Here is an 18,258-nt window from a genome sequence, read left to right as displayed (position 1 = left end):
TTTTTTTTCGCCACAGTAAATTAGGCAATCGAAGTTGTCGGCCTTTTTTGCAATCATATTTGGTGTGCTGCTAATTAATTTCCACATATAATTATCAATAAGTACTTCACGGGCTCTAATGCAAGCTATGGAATACTTTTACCTCTTCCGTTGATGTGTGGGGAAGGGGTAAGTCTGCTAGGTACACACATACAATATGAAATCTTGACAGTTCACATCCAAGCGGACATCATCAAGTGGACTTGGATGGCGCTATTAGAATTAAATTCATTAAATTTTCAGTTAGCCCTAACCTACAAAAAACACAGGTACAAATTTGACAACTATCCGATCATTAGTTCGTGAATTATATAATTTTGAGTGAAGCAAGGTTTTTTATTTTGAAAAAATGGATGAAAATGAATTTTGTCTGTTGATAAAACCCACCGTATTCTGAAGATCCGACCCCCAGCGACAATTTCTTATTCTCAGACCCCAAAGAATGCTCGCTCGGAAGAAATTTTCGTCGAATGAAGAGATAAAGACAAATCTTACTACAAAAATGTTAAAGAAGAGTTGGAGCATCGCTATTAGTGTATCATCCTTGAAGGGAACTATATTATATATAAAATAAAATAAAAACGGATTTTGACAAAAAATGGGTTTTACTAGGGTAGGCCGGGAATTTTTCAATTGACCTTTTGCGTATTCTTTAGCGGGTGAGAGGATAGAAAATGCCTTCCGCATCGTCAATGGTGTCGTCACAGCAACGGTATGTGCCACTTGCAGGTTACTAAAACCCCCCACTAAAAAACCGTCATTTGTATTACTTCAGGGTAGCGTTTTTCTCATTGAAAGATTTACGTCTGCAGACTTGCGTCCGGGTGCTGCTTAGCAAAATTGCTGCGCATATCTGCATAATCCCTCAGGTTGCTTCACTCTCCAACATGACGCTAATTAAATTTACTTTATTGGATCACCCAGATCTTCTGCGGCAGTCGACAGTGCGTTCTCGTTGCCATCGTATACTAATATGTCATGACGGTTCTGTGGAAGTAATATTTGAAATATTCGTGACCGGATAACAACTAAGTTGTGTAAAAGTAGACTTCTGCGAATTTACGGCTTGTCCATAAGATTGGGTCTTTTATTAGTTTGGCCGTCCATCTTATAGCTAATATTGCATCATCTGACATTGTTCGGTATGCTGATGCAACTCTGAGAGCGGCTGTGTGCTGCACAGCACTTTTCTGTTTCTAGGTAGCTCTGCACCACAGCTCTGAAGTAGTCGGGGATTTTAAAGCTTTTTTCGAGAGTGTCGATCATATCCACCTATTTAGCGCTGTTAAAGGCGTTTCGGACATCTAAAGTCGACAGCAACACTATTATTTTGTATTTATGCCATCTACGCTGTGTGGTTTCTTCAATTGCAATGACGAATTTTAGAGCTCTTAGAGTTGATCTGCTGGGCCTAAAGGCGTCTTGTCTTAGCGAGAGTTCTCCAGCTTTGTTGTTAGCCACTTGGAGTCTGGGTTTAACTAGCCTTTATAAAGATTTCCCGTGGTTTCATGCATGCATAATAGACAGTATGCTGCTGGCAAGTTGGGATTTCCTTTTGCTGTTAGCATATAGCTGTCATACAAACTGAACTTTTTCATTTGACAAAGTATATTTACAAGATTTGGTACGGATTATAGCAGATTAGAATAGCCTATAAGCAAAATACCTCGGCCAATAGTGTCACAAAAAATGCATACTGTTTATTTTTCTAGCACATTTTTTCATTACTGTAGTTCTCTAAGTACCTAAATGGTTCCAGTAAGTCCACACCAAAAAAAGTCTATGCTTCCTCTTAATTTATGTTTGACCTTATCATATGGTAACGCACTTGAACAGTTTGCGATATCCATAACCATAAAACGGGTTTCCTACAAATTTAAATAATATTTTGTGAGGTTAAAAGTGGGAGGAAGTTAGGTTTGCTTTCGCAGAAAACGTAATTGAGAATATTTGTTATATTAGTAAGAATCAATATAATTTTAATATGCTGCTCATGAATGCCCAATCGCCACTGGTATTTGTGGAACGCTTTACAAACACATTGCGACATGTATTTATAGACAACTATGCGCGCTGGCGGCGTTATGAATGGAAGTACAAAAGATAGGCGATATGAAACATATATACATTTATTATACTAAAAAACATATAAATAAATTGTGACAAAAAAGTACCCGAAACTTGTAAATTAAATGCAAAATGTTTTCAAATATAAAACAAAATCATTTGAACATACTCGCGAGGGATGCCGAGCTCTCTTGCCATCTCTCTAATTCCTGCCTGACGATTTGCAAGCACCATATCTCTCACTTTTTTAAATATTTAAAAAAAAATGTATTTTTAAGAGGTCGAAGGTAGGCCAGAACGACTGGGGAACTTAATTACAACTTCCTGATGCTTTTTTGTCACAATGTTTTATACATGTCGCTAAGAAGCAGAGCGCTTTATACTGAAAAAAGCGAAAACATCAGAACAAATGAAGCAAAAAGCAGATTATAATGCCAAGCACGTAAATATTTTTAATTTCGCTGACATCGCCGGTGATTATGCATTTTAAATTTTATTTTATTTTTGTAAATTTATAATTTTATGTTGAATTTTTCTCGTGCCATATTTAAAGCGAATTACGAGCTTAACGAATGTGTAGAATGAGAATTATTAAGCAATAAGAGATTTTTATGACAAAATATATGGAGGCATATACATGTATTAATACGTACATATATACATATATATACATAGATACATACATGAACCGAAAAGGCAATTCCCTGTAAACGTGGCTGCGTCGTTTACGTCTGAATCTCACAAATTAGCTGTGCCCAAGCCCAGTGCACAAGTCAATATTTGCGTATGTATATGTGTATGTCTCAATAATTGTTTATATATATATATATATATATATATATATATGCATGTATGTATGTGTGTGAGTTCAATAATTTGTCAATCGAACCGAAATCGAGTGTGATCTGTGGGGACGTGATCGCTCAGCGCGCTGTTTAAGGAGGGGACGTTGGGGCGTATGCGCAACATTGAAGCAATTGCGAATTTGATTGTCGCCGCAGAGCGCAGTATCGGAGCACACCTGTGCCGGAGAGGACTCAAGCGCGTTTATAGACGGCAGCACGTACGCAAATTTGGCGTTTGATATAAAAGTGATTGTTGGCAACTTTATCAAAAACAGTCGGCATTAAGTAATTGAATACGCTAATTGACGAAATTTAATTTAACGAAGTTACAAAGCCTTTAAAGGACAGCACTAAAAACTCGCATTTTAGCTTACCTTTTATCAAAAATTGTTGTGAAAAATGCTACCCGTTCGGTATACGACATTCCTCCATTTGCTACTTGCGGCCGCAGTGCTGAGTGGCGTCACACAGGCGCGCCAGCTGCGCAACTCGGCGCGTATCGAGCAGGCCGATGGTGCCGATGGCGAGGTGGCTTTGGTAAAGGAAGTCTATCCAACGCCATATCCTGCCGCCGGTTATAGACCTGGCCGTGCATTCAATCTGCCAAGCGAAGCTGATGACGAACCAACGGAAGGCTCCGGTATCGCTGACACCACTACCGTATTGCCGGCGGACGAGTATACCACTACGTCGGAGAGCGTTGACGATGGCACCACTACCACACCCTATAACTGGGTACCTGCTGAGCTGTCGAGTGATGACGTTGCTAAGCAAGGGCGCGCAGCTAAGGCACCATATCCAGCTGCTGGTTGGCGTCCAAGCCGCGCTTTTTTGTTACCAACTGAAATTAAAGCCATAGAAGAAGCAAGGGCCGCTGCCGCTGCAGAAGCTGCTGTGCCAAACGATAAGGATATTGTGGATGCGCCCACAATCAGCGCTGAGGAAGCTGTTGCACCAAACGATAATGATATAGTGGATGCGTACGAAACCAGCACTGCCACACCGCTTGCGCCCTTCACAACGCAGCTACCCAGTGTTGCTGAAGCGGCAACTGAAGTGGACGCTGTGGATGCTGTAGCGGAGGGTGCTACACCAACCGCTGCCAAACCAACAGCAGATAAAGCACCATATCCACCATCCGGCTGGCGTCCAAGTCGTGCTTTCCTATTGCCCACCGAGGTCGAATCCGCCAATCAGGATTCCAGCATTACTGTGAATGAACCTGAGGATCCAGTGTCGCCCGCCGACAAGGCTGGTCATCCTGCTTGTGGCGTTAGCGACAATCCGGTAGCGCCAAAGCCAGAGGAAGGCGCCAAAGAGAATCCGGACGCGGAGCGCGTCTATGTCACAGCGAACCTGGCGCCGGACGTGGTGAATGCGCCGCTGACGTTACCGATATTATTGCGTTCACAACGCTTGATCACACCGCCCATTTATGTGCCCGCTGATCGCTCCTACGCCTACTCCGCCCGTGTGCAGAGCTGGCGCTAAGGTGCACACTGCAATAGTATTCACATAAAACGTGTTTGTAGTAAGCGTGTGGAATTCTTAACTTTAAGGCTGATCGTTTTTTATAACCTTTACTTGTTGGTATATAATTTTATAGAAAATTAAAAAATACAAAAATATTTTAATAAAAATTACAACAACATTTTATAAATAATTACCAAAGGTATACTTTTTCTCATTTACTGGCGTTGCACATGCAAAGCTTAAATTTCGTTTTCGCCGTCCCTTGCTGAGTTGTTAAAGTTTTAATTACATTCATTTCACACTTTGCGCAAAAATTGCAAAGTCTGTCCGCAAGTTGTTGCCTCATAATTCTGTGAGAGTCTTCATTATTTTACATTTCTATTTTTTATTTATTTGTTTACAAGTCGTTGGCGCACACTTCAAACTTCAGCCTAACAGCGGTGGAGAGCAGTAAAAGTGCGAAGGCAACGTGCCACGCAGCAAGTGGAAAATGTTGCATGTTGCAGATTGGCAGCCAGAAACTACTGCCTCTACTAGCTATTACAAGTAAATTAAAAAAAAGTTAAAAATTAATATAAGAAATCGCATAAGCAGGGTTGCTCTAGAAGGGTCGGTTTAGGAAAATTGCTTCTAATTAAAGAACGCAAAAAGCTGTCTATCGTGATCGTGATAAAAGGTGATAGAGTTCGAGGTTCCCTACACAAAAATTACAAACTTAATTGGGATTTTTTACTATCAATCGAAAGAACATTCTTTGGCAGTTAGAGTTTAGGGATTATATCTTTCAAATATTGGCCGTGGTTATATCTCACATGGTCCATCCGTTGATTACAATTTTCGATTAACTCGTTTGAGGATTTCGACTGGTAACCGGCGTATGTCACGCGTAATGTTTTGCTACTAGGCTTGAATGGAAGCGGATTGGTCCATATTCCCTTCGGGAGAAATCTAATGTTGTGATCTTATACCATCTCGGTGACCAATCGACCCACCCAAAACGTGAAATTATCTGCTCACCCAAAGGTTCTCTCAATAATTCGATGCTATGTGTGAGAAGTGGCGCCGTCTTGTTGAAACCAAGTGTCTCCGAGTTCGCGAACTTCAATTTCAGGGTTAAAATAGTCGGTTATCATGGCGCGATAACGGTCGAAATTGACGCCTACATTGTCACCGGCATCAAGAAAGAAATATGAAGCGATGATTCCGTCCTCGCACCAAACCGTTATTTTTTCTAAACGAAATGACAGCCCTTGAAACACTACATTTTGCTCTTCGTTCCAAATGCGACAATTTTGCTTGCTTACATACTCTTTGAGCCAGAAATGGACCTCATCGCTGAAGAAAATTTCGCTCGAAAAGGTCGGATATTCTTGGAACTTTTCCAGAGCCTATACAGCAAACCGATGTCGCTTGGTAGGGTCAAGCTTCAGTTCTTCCGTTAAGACGTTCCACACGTCAATCCGAATCGACTCTTCGTTCTACTTGTACATCCCCAGCTATAGAAGCCGTTTACCCGTGATCTGTCAAAAAAAGACTACTAAAAAAGTAAAAAAAGTATTTCGCCTCGTTTCTATTTTGTAAGAATAATGTTCCCTTAATTTTTAAGATATCGATCTAACATGGTTCGTATGTTCGTTTGTTACCAAAAAACTACTCATTTGTGAGAGGCGCCGATTTTGGACTACTATATGGTATAGCTGGCATTCTAAGTGACCGTTTCAACTAAATTACTTGTAGGGATATCATCACGAAATTTGGTACAGATTATTATACAAAACAACACTTCAATCTCCGAAGAAATTGTTGAGATTGCATAACTATAGCATATAGCTGCCATACAAAGAAAACTTATCGAAGTCATGTGTTGGCAAGGAAAACTTTTTATGCAAGAAAATATCTTCGAAAATTTGGTACAGATTGTCATTCAAGGAATTCCAATAATCTCCAAAGAAATTGTTGAGGTTAGACCTTTATAGCATATAGTTGTCGTAAACACAGAACAACCAAGCTCAAGGCCTTGTATGGAAAATTTTTTGTTGTACGAAGTTATCTTCTCGAAATTTGGTACAAATTATCACTCAATCTCCGGAAAAATTGTTCAGATCGGGCTACTATAGCAGGTTCGAACTGAAGTCTTTGTATGAAGAACTTTTTTATTTAATAAGATATCGAAAAGAAAATTGTCGTTATGCCAAAAAAAAGGCAACTGTGCAGGGTATTATAGCTGTGGTTCGGCCGAATTTTTGTTTATCATTAATGATAAATAATCACTAATATAGTTAATCATTCATATAGCATTGCCAAAAACACATATTCTACATAGTTGCATATTTAGCTAAGAATTACGTAATTTAGTTTATTTAGAATTTATTTTTCCCAAATACATCTGTACATATACACACTCATGACTACATACAGCAAGGACATTCGTCCGCTCAATAAAATTCTAATATTCAGTACTAAATATTCTGAATAAATTAAACACCACCTGCACATACATATACTCGAAGGGATGCTTTAAGAATATTAAATTAACAACAAAAACGAAAATTGAAAATAAAATAAGAAATGAGACATATCCACATAACTCATATACTATATATATGTATAAGCTTTGGAAGTTTACAACATGAGTGGGATCAGGGTGGGTGCGGAAGGTGATTAAAAATATTACAACCAATTCTGGGTCAACAAATGGTGATGTCATCATAGAAAAATAAACGAAACTAAAAATAGTTATTTGTTTTGCAAAACTAAATATATGACAGAATTTATTAATATATGCATACATATTAATAAACACAAATATGTGGCAAATAAAATATTGTATCAATAAATGATGTAACACAAAGAGCATACAAAGTACGAATAAACAAAGAATATACAATTGTTTTAGACTTTTGAGCTTGTAATATTATTTAAAATTTAAATGGTAAATACAACAAAAACTATAATACCCTTCACAAATATTCTGCACACAAAGATTTTTTTTTTTTTTTTTTTTAAATAAGAACGTGATTTTGATCACTCAGTTTGTACGGCAGCTATATGTTATAGTAAACTGTTGTTGAAAATTTTTTCAAATAGTTTAGCGCTGTCTGAAGAAATAAACTGTAACGAGTTTCGTGAAGATATCTCGTTAAATATAAAAAGTTTTTCATATAAGAACTTTCTTCTGGTCGGTCAATTTGTATGGCAGCTATATGCCATACACAACCGATCTGAACATTTGCTTCAGATATTATAGCGTTTGTCTAGACAATGATCTGTGCTGAATTTCGTGCGGATATCTTTTCAAGTAAATGGTTTTCCCTAGAAGTACTTAATTTTGATCAGCCAGTTTGTATGGCAAATATATGTTATATCGAACCGATCTTTTCGATTTCTTCGAAGATTGTAGTGCTATCTTGGGAAATAATACATGCCAGATTTCAAGAAGATATCTCGTTTAATCAAAATGTTTACAGTACAAGAAGTGGTGTTCAATCGTTCAGTTTGTATGGCAGCAATATGCTATGGCTGCTCGAACTGAAACATTTCTTAGGATATTATAGCATTGTCTTAGAAAATAACCTACACAAAACTTTATAGAGATAGCTAATCAAATAAAAAAGTTCTCCATACAAGCATATGATATAGATCGTTCAGTTTGTATGGTAGCTATATGTGATAGCAGTTCGATTTGAACAACTTTTTTTTGGAAATTGTAGCGTTGCCATAGAAAATAATCTGTGCCAAATTTTGTGAAGATATATTTTCAATAAAAAAATTTTTCCATACAAGACCTTTTCGTGTAATTAAACTTCGTGGCAAACTGCATACAACCTGTTCGGGGTATAAAATACCAATGCTAAAAATACAAAAACAACAGCCAGCAACTATCGGAAACCGGAAATTAAATGTGCGACACCGCGCCACCTGCATACAAATATTTTGACAATAAAAACAAAAGCAACTGGCTAGCGATAGCCTTTTCGAACGAAATTGAAAGATGGCGAATATGGAAAAAAAAAAAATTTTTATCAAATACCTAAACGAAGTAGACACCAACAACAATAAACACACTTCATAATACTATAAATATTTGTAACAGCAGATAAAAATAAATAAGCGAAAACAAAATTCTGTAAATACCTCCCACTCCTCCGTTACTATGTGTTTGTAAGACCAAAGTAGACCGTGTAGATTGGCACAGAAAAGGCCAACGTACAAGCGTACAGTGGCTTCTGCAAGTGTGAGTACAAAGGCGCAAGCATATAAATTCAATAATTATAGCCGAGACACACACACAGCGGCACACGTATGCATACCAAGTATCAGTGAACCTCACACACACGTATGCGAGCGACGCTTAAATTCGATTTGAAATGACCACCAGCAGCAACAGCGTCGTCGTAGTCAGCCGCTACGTGCTCGGCATGCGTGATTGGCTGCCAAGCGCTGTGGCTCAGACGCCGCCGCCGCAGCCGTTGCCAGAGCCATTGACAGTGGCAGTGTGTGGCCGGCGACCACAACAGAGCGTCCCCAGCAAACACGAAACAACAACAGCACCAACGAAAAAGTATGGCAAAAGCAATTTATTTGTTTGTACGTTAGCTTTGTGTGTATGTTTGTGGAGCGAAGAGTTTGTAAATGTTCTGTATCTGTTTTTGATTTGGCTTTACGTGCGCTGCGAAACTTCCGAAGTTTAACGAAGCGCCTTAAACGCTTTAAATTGAATTGTAAGAACGTTGAACTGTGGCAGCGTTGCATTTCGCACGATTTTGCCACATCAAATTCAGGATTTTCTGGTCCACGGGGGTTCTGCTCTGCAACCGGCAGTTGTCTTATGCTCCATTGTTTTGCTTGCCGTTGTCTTTCTAGCTTACATTTCGCTCGCACTGCCAGTTACACATATGCTACGCCGCCACTACTACGTATGTATGGGTGTGTGTGTGTGTGTCAACTGTTGCTCACAATATAATTTTGCTGTTTTTGTTTACTTTGTTGCTGTGTCTATTTTGTATGCAAGCTTGCAGATTTTGTTGTTTGAAGTTCAATTTTGACACTTGTTGAATGCGATTAAATTGGCAACACACCCAAATACATAGCTGCACAGTATTCAAAAATGAACTTTTTTACAGCATTTTTATTTTTATGTTACTTGCTCTGCTTGGGGATTCGTAATAATAAAAGTAAATATACAAGAACTTGACTTTGAACGATGAGTTTGTATGACGGCTATGACATATTATTGCGCTGTCTTGAGAAATAATCTATCTCGAATTTCGTGAGGATATCTTGTCAAATAAAAAACTTTTCCGTGCAAAAACTTTATTTTGATCGTTCACCGTGTATGGCAGCAATATGCTAAAATGATCCGATCTAGAAACGTTCTACGTACATTGTAGCGTTGTTTTGGCCAATAGTTCCTGCCAAATTTCGAACTCATTTGAAAATATCTCTTCAAACAAAAAAGCTTTTCGTACAAGAACTTGATTTGGATAGGTCAGTTTGCGTGACCGCCATATGCTATGATGAACTGAAGGATGTATGTAAAAATTTAGTTCGATTTCTCAAGAATTGAGTGACTAATTCGCCAAAAACTCCGTTAAGATCGGATCGGAAACGAGGTTTCAGACAAGGAATGCAGGCGTACGCCGATGATATTGATATCATTGGCCTCATCAACCGCTCCGTTAGTTCCGATTTCATACTGATTTTCTACTTAACATCAACAACAACTTCAGCCTCGAAATTCAACGCAGTATAACTCTTGCCATCAGGTGCTACTTTGTACTAAGTAGGCAATTGAGAAGTAAAGTCCCCTCTCAACGGACAAAGACCAAGACTCATCATCCCCGCCTGTTCGATGGAACGATTAGCCATATAAAAGATATACGACGACATTGACATAGCCTTGAGAGGGGACCAAATTCGATGAACACTACATCAGAACATAAATTAAGGAAGAAAGAATATCACGACAGAACCACAAAACGAACATGAATAAGGAAACGGGTCACGTCTTTTAGGACATTCAACAGTAATTAGTATTCCCCCTCTATAAACCAGAAGGGAAAACATTAATGGTGGAAATATATCGACTTTCTACCAACTCGATGACCAAATTGAAAACCAGCTTGAGCATAGAAAAATACGACCTATCCACCAAGTCATGAGCTATATCATTGGGCGAATAACCGCGTTATATTAGCAAGCTGCCTTTAAACGACCCTAAACAAATGAATCTGTGGTTTATGATTGCATGCAGGCTAAGAGAAAATTCGAGAAGACAAAGAAGCCTTGAACAGCTAGAGGCAACCCAATATTGTCAAAAGCCACTGGCTGAAACACCTGACCAAGGAACAACCGGTGAAACTAAAGGCAGCACTCCACTACTCCACACTCTTGGGTATTAGTTAGCAAAGAAGGTTACACCAATAAAATTACGGTAGAACATAAAAACAATGAGCAAAAGAACACAAAATGGCAGGCGAAATGCGTAGAAGACTTGCTACTTTAAAAACCAAGTGACGCTTATTATGCAAAAATGCTTAAAAAGATGTAGCTGGACCACAGACTTCCGGCTCTCGGCGACAGTTTGAGCTAAACAAAGAGAATAGCGAAGGGTGAACTTCTGCCTAAGCTGTAAACTAAAACAAATTTAGATGATGTACACAAGTGGTGCTGAACGATATGGGCAAGCGCTCACGCTGGAAATCAGCGATGTGGACGAGGCAATGCCAGCGGAGGAAGAAGTTTACAGGGCCATAATTAGAAATTGCATGATAAAGACATTATAGAAGGCGTGCTCAACAATCTAGCCGTCGACTGAAAGACGAAACCTATTTGACACTAATTAGTCCTCTCGTAACAGTTTCCAATAAACTCATAAGTCTAAACAAAATAAGGATAGATGGGGTTACAATACCAGCGCGGACATTATATTCGGTTAGGTTAGAGAGCTGTTCGAAGATCGCTCGCGGACTGTTATACGTAGTCCTTTGTGAAGCCATAGAAAATACAGGAGCTCTGTAGCGCCGCTAATCACTTTTCAGAAGGAGACTGCACTCCGGAGCAACAGATCTATCGCTACCTTAATGGATGTAACCTTGTGCTGGAAAATACTGTAATAGTTCAGAAGTCTGAAGCTGAAGTTGATAGAGAGCTCATTTACTATAAGTAACCCTCCAACCTTCCTCCCAAGCTTTGACCCATCCTTAAAGAAGCCTTAAAGCCAACCTTAAAGAAACTTTGAAAACGAGACACTGTGCTTGGAAAGTCAACGGGCAATTTTATGATTTCAATATAAGCTATTACTAATTTGCAAGCAATAAAAATGAATCGCAAGCTCAATATGCTAACCGAGGTCATACGGGTAATCGGTTCACGTGTTCACCAAACGAATACTTTTGAGGTTACAGTGGCGGCCAATACGCTATCAACCGAGTTGGCAGGTGAAAAACTGGCATTTATTCAATATTTTTTTGAATGTAATGTTTACAAAGATCTTCGAAAAAAAACAAAAAAGATAACAATATTCTATCATATTTATAAGAAAGTTGAACAATTGCCAAGTTTTCGCATTAAATTTTTGCTATAAAAGCATTACAACAAATCGAAAAGTCATAAATTTGCAGAGCAACTTGCAGGAGAGCGCTCAGCAGCGAGTATGTCGAAACTAATATTATTTACCAACGCATTACTGCTAGTGCTAGTTCTGTGTATTGCTGAGAATGCCGAGGACGCGACACGTCTAGCGCGGCACCGCCACCGTATCCTGCATCACCGATATCCACAAGCATTTCGGCACAAACCCAGCGCCGAGGACGATGACACACCGCGCAGAGGTGGATACCGCCCAAGCGGTTATCGACCGTCACAAACCTTCGAATTGCCTAGTGAGACGCGTCAGCCATGGACTTCGCAAAGCAATACACGCCTGCGCGGCAAAGCACCACAACAGCAACAGCATCGACGACCTATCGACGTATATGGATCGCCGCCAGTTAATTGGCCAATACGACCGCCGCCACTGGGCAGACCACGACAACCCAGCCCTCATGACATTTACGGTCCACCTGCGGAGCTACCAAGCACTGCTGATGAGGATATAGGCGATGGGGGCTTTCGTGCCGACTATGAATACGAGCAATATCCAGAGGAAGAGGGCAATAAGGCAGCGCAACAGTACGGAGGGGAACAAAAGAAACCGAACGCACAAAAGTCCGAACAATATGTTGATACGGCGCTGCCAGAGATACAACGAAAGACGTCCAAAGATGATAAATTAGAAAATTTTGAAATACCGTTAGAGTTACTACGTAGTCCAGTTCGCTATGAGGCTATTTGATATATTTACTGACTAAACTTGGTCTGAGAGGAGCAAGCAAAATGTGATTATAAGATCAACAACAAAAAGAAAATATAAGTAGATATTAATATTTTTTTACATAAGAGCAATTTATAACGAACTTTGTACTGGAAAATGTATATACTATATATGTCATCAGACTCGGATTATAGACAGAAAATTTTACTTCATTTTATTAGGAGTATCTCAGTAGATTCTGAAATATGAACATCACACACAGAACCCACAGCACCTTAAACCTTCATCACATTCTAAAGATCGCATATATATGTTTTGTTCGAATAACGGGTTTTTATGTATTTATCAGTCTACAAAAATCTTTAACAACTCTCCAATCCGATTGTTAACAATTCTCTATACTATTTACTTTCATGAAAAGTACAGTTCTTTCAACCTACCACTGTTGCAGTTGACCAGCGGTGTAATAGAAGGCAGGCTGTTGGCGTTGTTGAGCCGCGAACTGTTGAGGCACAAAGAACTGTTGCTGTTGTGGCAATTGTTGCAGACGAGCTGAGCGAGTTTTGGTCGCTTTAACAATTTTGGCCGATTTCACGGAATTAGCACGAGCACGAGCGGGAGCCCTCAACTTAGCTGGACGAGCGGATTTGCGTGCGTTGATGCGACGACCTGAAGTCAAACGTGCAGATTCGATAGCCTCCTCAGCGGCTGCTTGTTCGCCTTCTTCCTCAGCGGTGGTGGCTTCAATTTCTTCAACGGGTGTATTTTCATTGACGACTGGCACGTCCTCAGCTTCTGGTGGGCCATAGATGAGGTCTGGTTCGTGTTCACCCTCAGCATCATCGGCGAGCGCGGTTTCATCTGCTTCTTCTTCAGCTGGTGCTTGTTCAGCTAGAAGATCAACATTCACGGAGACATTTACGTCACCCTCGGGTTCAGCTGGTGCTTCAACGGGGACCTCGGGAGCAGCAGCGGCGGCGGCTTCATCAAATGGAATCTCTGGTATTAGTTCCTTGGCGGAGGGGTATGGGGTTACAACTGCTTCCTCAGCGACTTCCTGACGTGCCAAGAAACGGCTACGTTGCTTGGAGAGTTGTAGGCGTCCGTTGCGACCACGGAAACGTGGCGCTTCAGCGGCGCAGAGTGCGAAAGCCAATGAGGCGACGAGCAGGATTTGTAGGAAGCGAGCCATTGTAGAGAGATTTAGTAGTATGTTTACTGGGTGGATAATACCATGTACTGATACCATTTGCTCAGCAGTTCAGGCTTTTATACTAATTATTGCAATTGAATGCAGAAGCATTGGTTTCTGCGGTAGAAACTTGATAAGTACCCTAACGCCTTATTAATATTTAATGTTGCATTTACTTGTCTACGCTACCAGAGTTCTCAATTCTTGCTTGATTTTTGATTTTCTGTACGCTTTGCTTGAATATTCGTTATTATCCACAAACAACTATTATTGCAGAGTTATCATTGAGTTTTTGGTTTTATATTCAAATTATTGTTATCGTGCTTATTTCCATAAGCAAACGAATCACATAGAATAGTTAATAGATATTTGCTTGTGTTGTTGTATAAAGTAGTTAATTAATTGAGCTTTGCTTGAAATACACTTACAGTTATTTTGTGGTAACTATCTGTCGACACGCACTAGGCCATTGCTTGGACTTTGTAATGAAGAGGAACATCAGTTTGAATTAAGAATTTGTATAAAGGGAATAGTAGTTATGAGTACAAAAAGAATAAATTACTGAATATAATGTATTTATTATCCTTGACCTTACAAATCAAATCGTGATCGGTCGCCTAAATTACTTAGTGATGAAGGACATGTTATTGAAAGTTTTTGGAAACGGACTGAGGCGGTGACTTAATTGTCTCCAGTACTTAGGTTGTGGTAAACAATTAAACAAGCGATAACCCTAACAAATAGAAAATATTAAAATCATATTCGCTATGGAACATTTTCAGCTTTATTAAAAGTTCAAAACGGGAATACGCCTTCCATTCCTTACAAACCCAATCAGAAAACCGTCAGAAAGCATTTTCGAAAATCCTATAACAATATTTCCAAGGCTCAAAGAAGGTACTATAATCACATCTAGTCTCTCAGTGATATCAAAATCGTAGGTTAGAGGCAGCTAGGTTGGGCAGATATTCTTTCTTTGTGCTAGGATTGATCTTATTCGATGGTTCTCACTTAGGCTGATGTTCGTTCTTAGTTAGGTCGTAAGACTGATCTTAATTGATGGATCCCATTTGGGCAGAGGTTCTTTTTTTGTGTTAGGGTTAGGTTAGGTCACCGGCCTTGGAAATGAAATGCTGTGCTGGAAGCGCTTCCCAACGGAACATGCTTCAGCAGCTTAGCTTGTGAGGTTTTTTTGAGTGCCTCCACCTGACAACGACCGCATAAAACATTATTACTTTAATATTGGTTTCAGAGAGTCAGAAAACCACTTTTGGTTAGAGGTCCACATCTTCCCAATTACTCACTGTCTAACAATGTGTTGCTTATATAACAGTTTCGTATTAAAAATTGAGCCTTAAGTATTTCGGCCTGTCCACCGAAGAAAGTCTCCAACAAGAAGAGAACAACATCAGCAACTTTTTATTTAAAAGCTAATAAAACTAGCTCAGTTTTACTAACATTTATTGCTAAACCATTTCTGTTGTTGTTGTATCGGCGAAAATCTGCCCATTTCACAGTTGTAGGCCGGTTATAAATCCGGGTCCGTTCCTGTTACGTAGACCCGACTGTTGTGTGAACGGACTGACCATTTCTGTCTACCGACTTGGTTACCTCATTTGGATACACTTGCCTGAGATCGTAAACGGTATTTAGTAACTTTGCCTTTTCTACAAGAGCTATACCGTCCTCAAGTTCCCTCTAAGATCGTTAAACTCCAGATTTATGAGCAAAGGGAAAAGTATGCTACGCTGCAGAGTGCCCCTTATTACAGTCGGAAATGCCCGTGCACTTCTTTACTTCGTCGCAAAGGTTCTGTCACAAAGGAGATTAAAAGTTGGTGAATTAATAAGTGGATAGAGTATTATTACGGATTTATCCGAAATTTCTTTAAGGAAGTACAGAAATTTCTTTTATTTCACACAAGAACTATATTACCGAGACTCATGTTCTCAAATGATTTCGTACTTAAAATATTCCTGAAATTTCCTTATTTTCATCTCCACATGCTTAAATTAGATAATGTTATTTCGACCGTTTTATATATATTTCTCTTTATTATCAGTCTAAAAAATTCTTTAACAACACACGTTTATATATTAATTTTAATTGTTAACAATTTTCTATACTACCGTAACTAGTATAACCGTTTTTTGAATCTACTAAGATTGTTGCTGTTGTTGAGCTGCAAACTTTTGAGGCACAAACAACTGTTGTTGTTGTGGCAATTGTTGCAGACGAGCTGAGCGAGTTTTGGTCGCTTTAACAATTTTGGCCGATTTCACGGAGTTAGCAGGAGCACGAACTGCAGCACGCAACTTAGCTGGACGAGCGGAGTTGCGTGCGTTGATGGGACGACCTGAAGTCAAACGTGCAGATTCGATGGCCTCCTCAGCGGCTGCTTGTTCCTCAGTTGGCACATCCTCAGCCTCAGGTGGCCCATAGATGAGGTCTGGTTCGTGTTCACCCTCAGCATCATCGGCGAGCGCGGGTTCATCAGCTTCTTCTTCAGCTGGTGCCTGCTCGGCTGGGAGATCATCATTCACAGAGACATTTACGTCACCTTCCTGTACAGCTGGTGCTTCAACGGGTACTTCAGGTGCAGCGGCGGCGGCGGCGGCTTCATCGAATGGAATCTCTGGAATCAATTCCTTGGCGGAGGGGTATGGGGCTGTCTCTTATACACATCTAGATGTGTATAAGAGACAGCATTTACGTCACCTTCCTGTACAGCTGGTGCTTCAACGGGTACTTCAGGTGCAGCGGCGGCGGCGGCGGCTTCATCGAATGGAATCTCTGGAATCAATTCCTTGGCGGAGGGGTATGGGGTTACACCAGCTTCCTCAGCGGCTTCTTGACGTGCCAAGAAACGGCTACGTTGCTTGGAGAGTTGTAGGCGTCCGTTACGACCACGGAAACGTGGCGCTTCAGCGGCGCAGAGTGCGAAAGCCAAGGAGGCAACAAGCAGGATTTGTAGGAAGCGAGCCATTGTAGAGAGATTAAGTAGTATGTACTATACTGGGTGGGTAAGACCAAGTACTGATACTGGTTGTTCAGCAGTTTAAGCTTTTATACTAGTGAAATTATTTTGTGGATAAAGCGTTTGATTTGCGCTTAGCAGTAATGACCTTAGAAGTTCAGAAAACGCCTTATTAATATTTAATCATTGTTCACGCTACGCGGTACCTTAATTTGAAGTTCTGCTTTCAAGTGTGTATTCGTTCAAATGGTGTGCACTTGCCTATTTTTCTTATCGCTTTAGTTTTTGTTTTCATCGTGCTAACCAGTGTATGTTTCATGTTTATTGTTGTGGTTATGAGTCATAATAATTATTAGCCGAAGAATGAGTCCAGCTGCAATAAATTTGGCTTGCGTTGCAACATAATATTAAACAAAGCAGTAGATATTAATACAATCAGTTTTCCGGATGGGAGGCATCTACCTGTAACCTGCGTATACAATAAAGTATTTAGGGTTCGTCTTAAAAAAAAAGCTTAATAAGGAGGAAAGAGCAAAGAAGACACAGATTGCCTTGTGTTGAATAACCATTGGCAAAAGGTGGGATCTCTCACCGAAAGTAGTGCTCTGGCTCTGTGACACCATTGGTCCACTCCAGCCATTGCAGTTAATGTTGTTGTTATCAGGCTCAGAGAATCTGGATTTATAATGAATACATCTTTGAATTTTGGCTTTATAGCTGCGAGGATGTGTAGGATGGATAGAAGCCATTGGAAGAGAGGAGCAGTGAGCTTGTTTGCGGATAAGTCAAAGCTTTGGTGAATTGCTATATTGTTAGGAACTCTCTTTCAAATTCCTGACTAATGCAGTGTATTTCACGTCGAGATAGTCACCACTAAGGTAGATTTACTACTCTGTTTATCCACTCTGTTAGCAGGACGTCGTTACAAGACTTGAGTTCACCAACCGTTCCTTTAGGGCTAGTTGAGGAATGCCTAACCTTTTTATCCGTGGCCATTTCGTGATAAGACTGGTATGGCAAATGACTGTGAAGCTGATGAACTGGCAAGTAAGTCTACTCTGACCACGCTTTCAGTAGAATACAAACTGATTAGTGTTTTCTACTACTGAAGAGCTGAGCTTCTCATTAACTTGGCCAGCACTGGCTATAATCGGTTCGTTCGTTCACTCAACGGCATGGTCGAAGATCGAACGTAAGGGATCAGTAAACTGATCATGCTTTAAATTAAGGAATTTTACTGGACGCAGAAACTCTATGAAGAATACAAGGTCAAAACACTTTAACATTCCTTCGAGATCGAGGGTTAGCACTTGGAAGTGCACACTTTCAGATTTGCCACCGAGCTCGTTGG

The 18,258-nt window shown here is 40.0% G+C and overlaps 3 protein-coding genes and 1 long non-coding RNA gene across 7 annotated transcripts in view; 2 read left to right on the top strand and 2 right to left on the bottom strand.

The window, feature by feature from the left end:
* Window positions 1-18,258, top strand: part of LOC108966765 — a 130,165-nt gene that overhangs the window by 82,340 nt on the left and 29,567 nt on the right. The gene's annotated exons all lie outside the window — the stretch shown is intronic.
* LOC108966752 (uncharacterized protein KIAA0754) lies at window positions 3,131-4,589 on the top strand. Its single transcript, XM_018929788.1, has one exon. It carries the CDS (start codon window positions 3,351-3,353, stop codon window positions 4,440-4,442), a length of 1,092 nt encoding a protein of 363 aa, XP_018785333.1. The 5' UTR covers window positions 3,131-3,350; the 3' UTR covers window positions 4,443-4,589.
* Window positions 13,026-13,967, bottom strand: LOC108966759 (fibrous sheath CABYR-binding protein-like). The gene has a single exon (XM_018929796.1). It carries the CDS (start codon window positions 13,928-13,930, stop codon window positions 13,175-13,177), a length of 756 nt encoding a protein of 251 aa, XP_018785341.1. The 5' UTR covers window positions 13,931-13,967; the 3' UTR covers window positions 13,026-13,174.
* On the bottom strand, window positions 15,987-16,952 carry LOC108966761 (fibrous sheath CABYR-binding protein-like). 2 transcript variants are annotated; one of them, XM_018929798.1, is made up of 2 exons: window positions 16,649-16,952; window positions 15,987-16,490 (listed from the first exon to the last, which is right to left on the bottom strand). In XM_018929798.1, exons 1-2 carry the CDS (start codon window positions 16,914-16,916, stop codon window positions 16,090-16,092), a joined length of 669 nt encoding a protein of 222 aa, XP_018785343.1. In that variant the 5' UTR covers window positions 16,917-16,952; the 3' UTR covers window positions 15,987-16,089. The 2 variants fall into 2 exon arrangements, with proteins under 2 accessions (XP_018785343.1, XP_018785345.1); XM_018929800.1 differs by having other exon boundaries at window positions 15,987-16,563; window positions 16,722-16,952.

The sequence above is a fragment of the Bactrocera latifrons genome, unplaced genomic scaffold (genome assembly GCF_001853355.1).
Source record: "Bactrocera latifrons isolate USDA-ARS-PBARC rearing strain unplaced genomic scaffold, ASM185335v1 scaffold_17, whole genome shotgun sequence".
Classification (NCBI taxonomy): Eukaryota; Metazoa; Arthropoda; class Insecta; order Diptera; family Tephritidae; genus Bactrocera; species Bactrocera latifrons.
Note: the sequence above shows the minus strand (reverse complement) of the source record. Positions and strands in the feature narration are given on the sequence as shown.

What these genes read in the sequence shown, in the direction of transcription:
- LOC108966752 (XM_018929788.1), top strand. Translation starts at nt 3,351, where the DNA reads ATGCTACCCGTTCGGTATACGACATTCCTCCATTTGCTACTTGCGGCC.
- LOC108966761 (XM_018929798.1), bottom strand. Translation starts at nt 16,916, where the DNA reads ATGGCTCGCTTCCTACAAATCCTGCTTGTTGCCTCCTTGGCTTTCGCA. An exon ending in AGCACCAGCTGTACAGGAAG is followed by an intron (nt 16,491 to 16,648) that starts GTGACGTAAATG and finishes CTGTACAGGAAG; the next exon opens with GTGACGTAAATGTCTCTGTG.
- LOC108966759 (XM_018929796.1), bottom strand. Translation starts at nt 13,930, where the DNA reads ATGGCTCGCTTCCTACAAATCCTGCTCGTCGCCTCATTGGCTTTCGCA.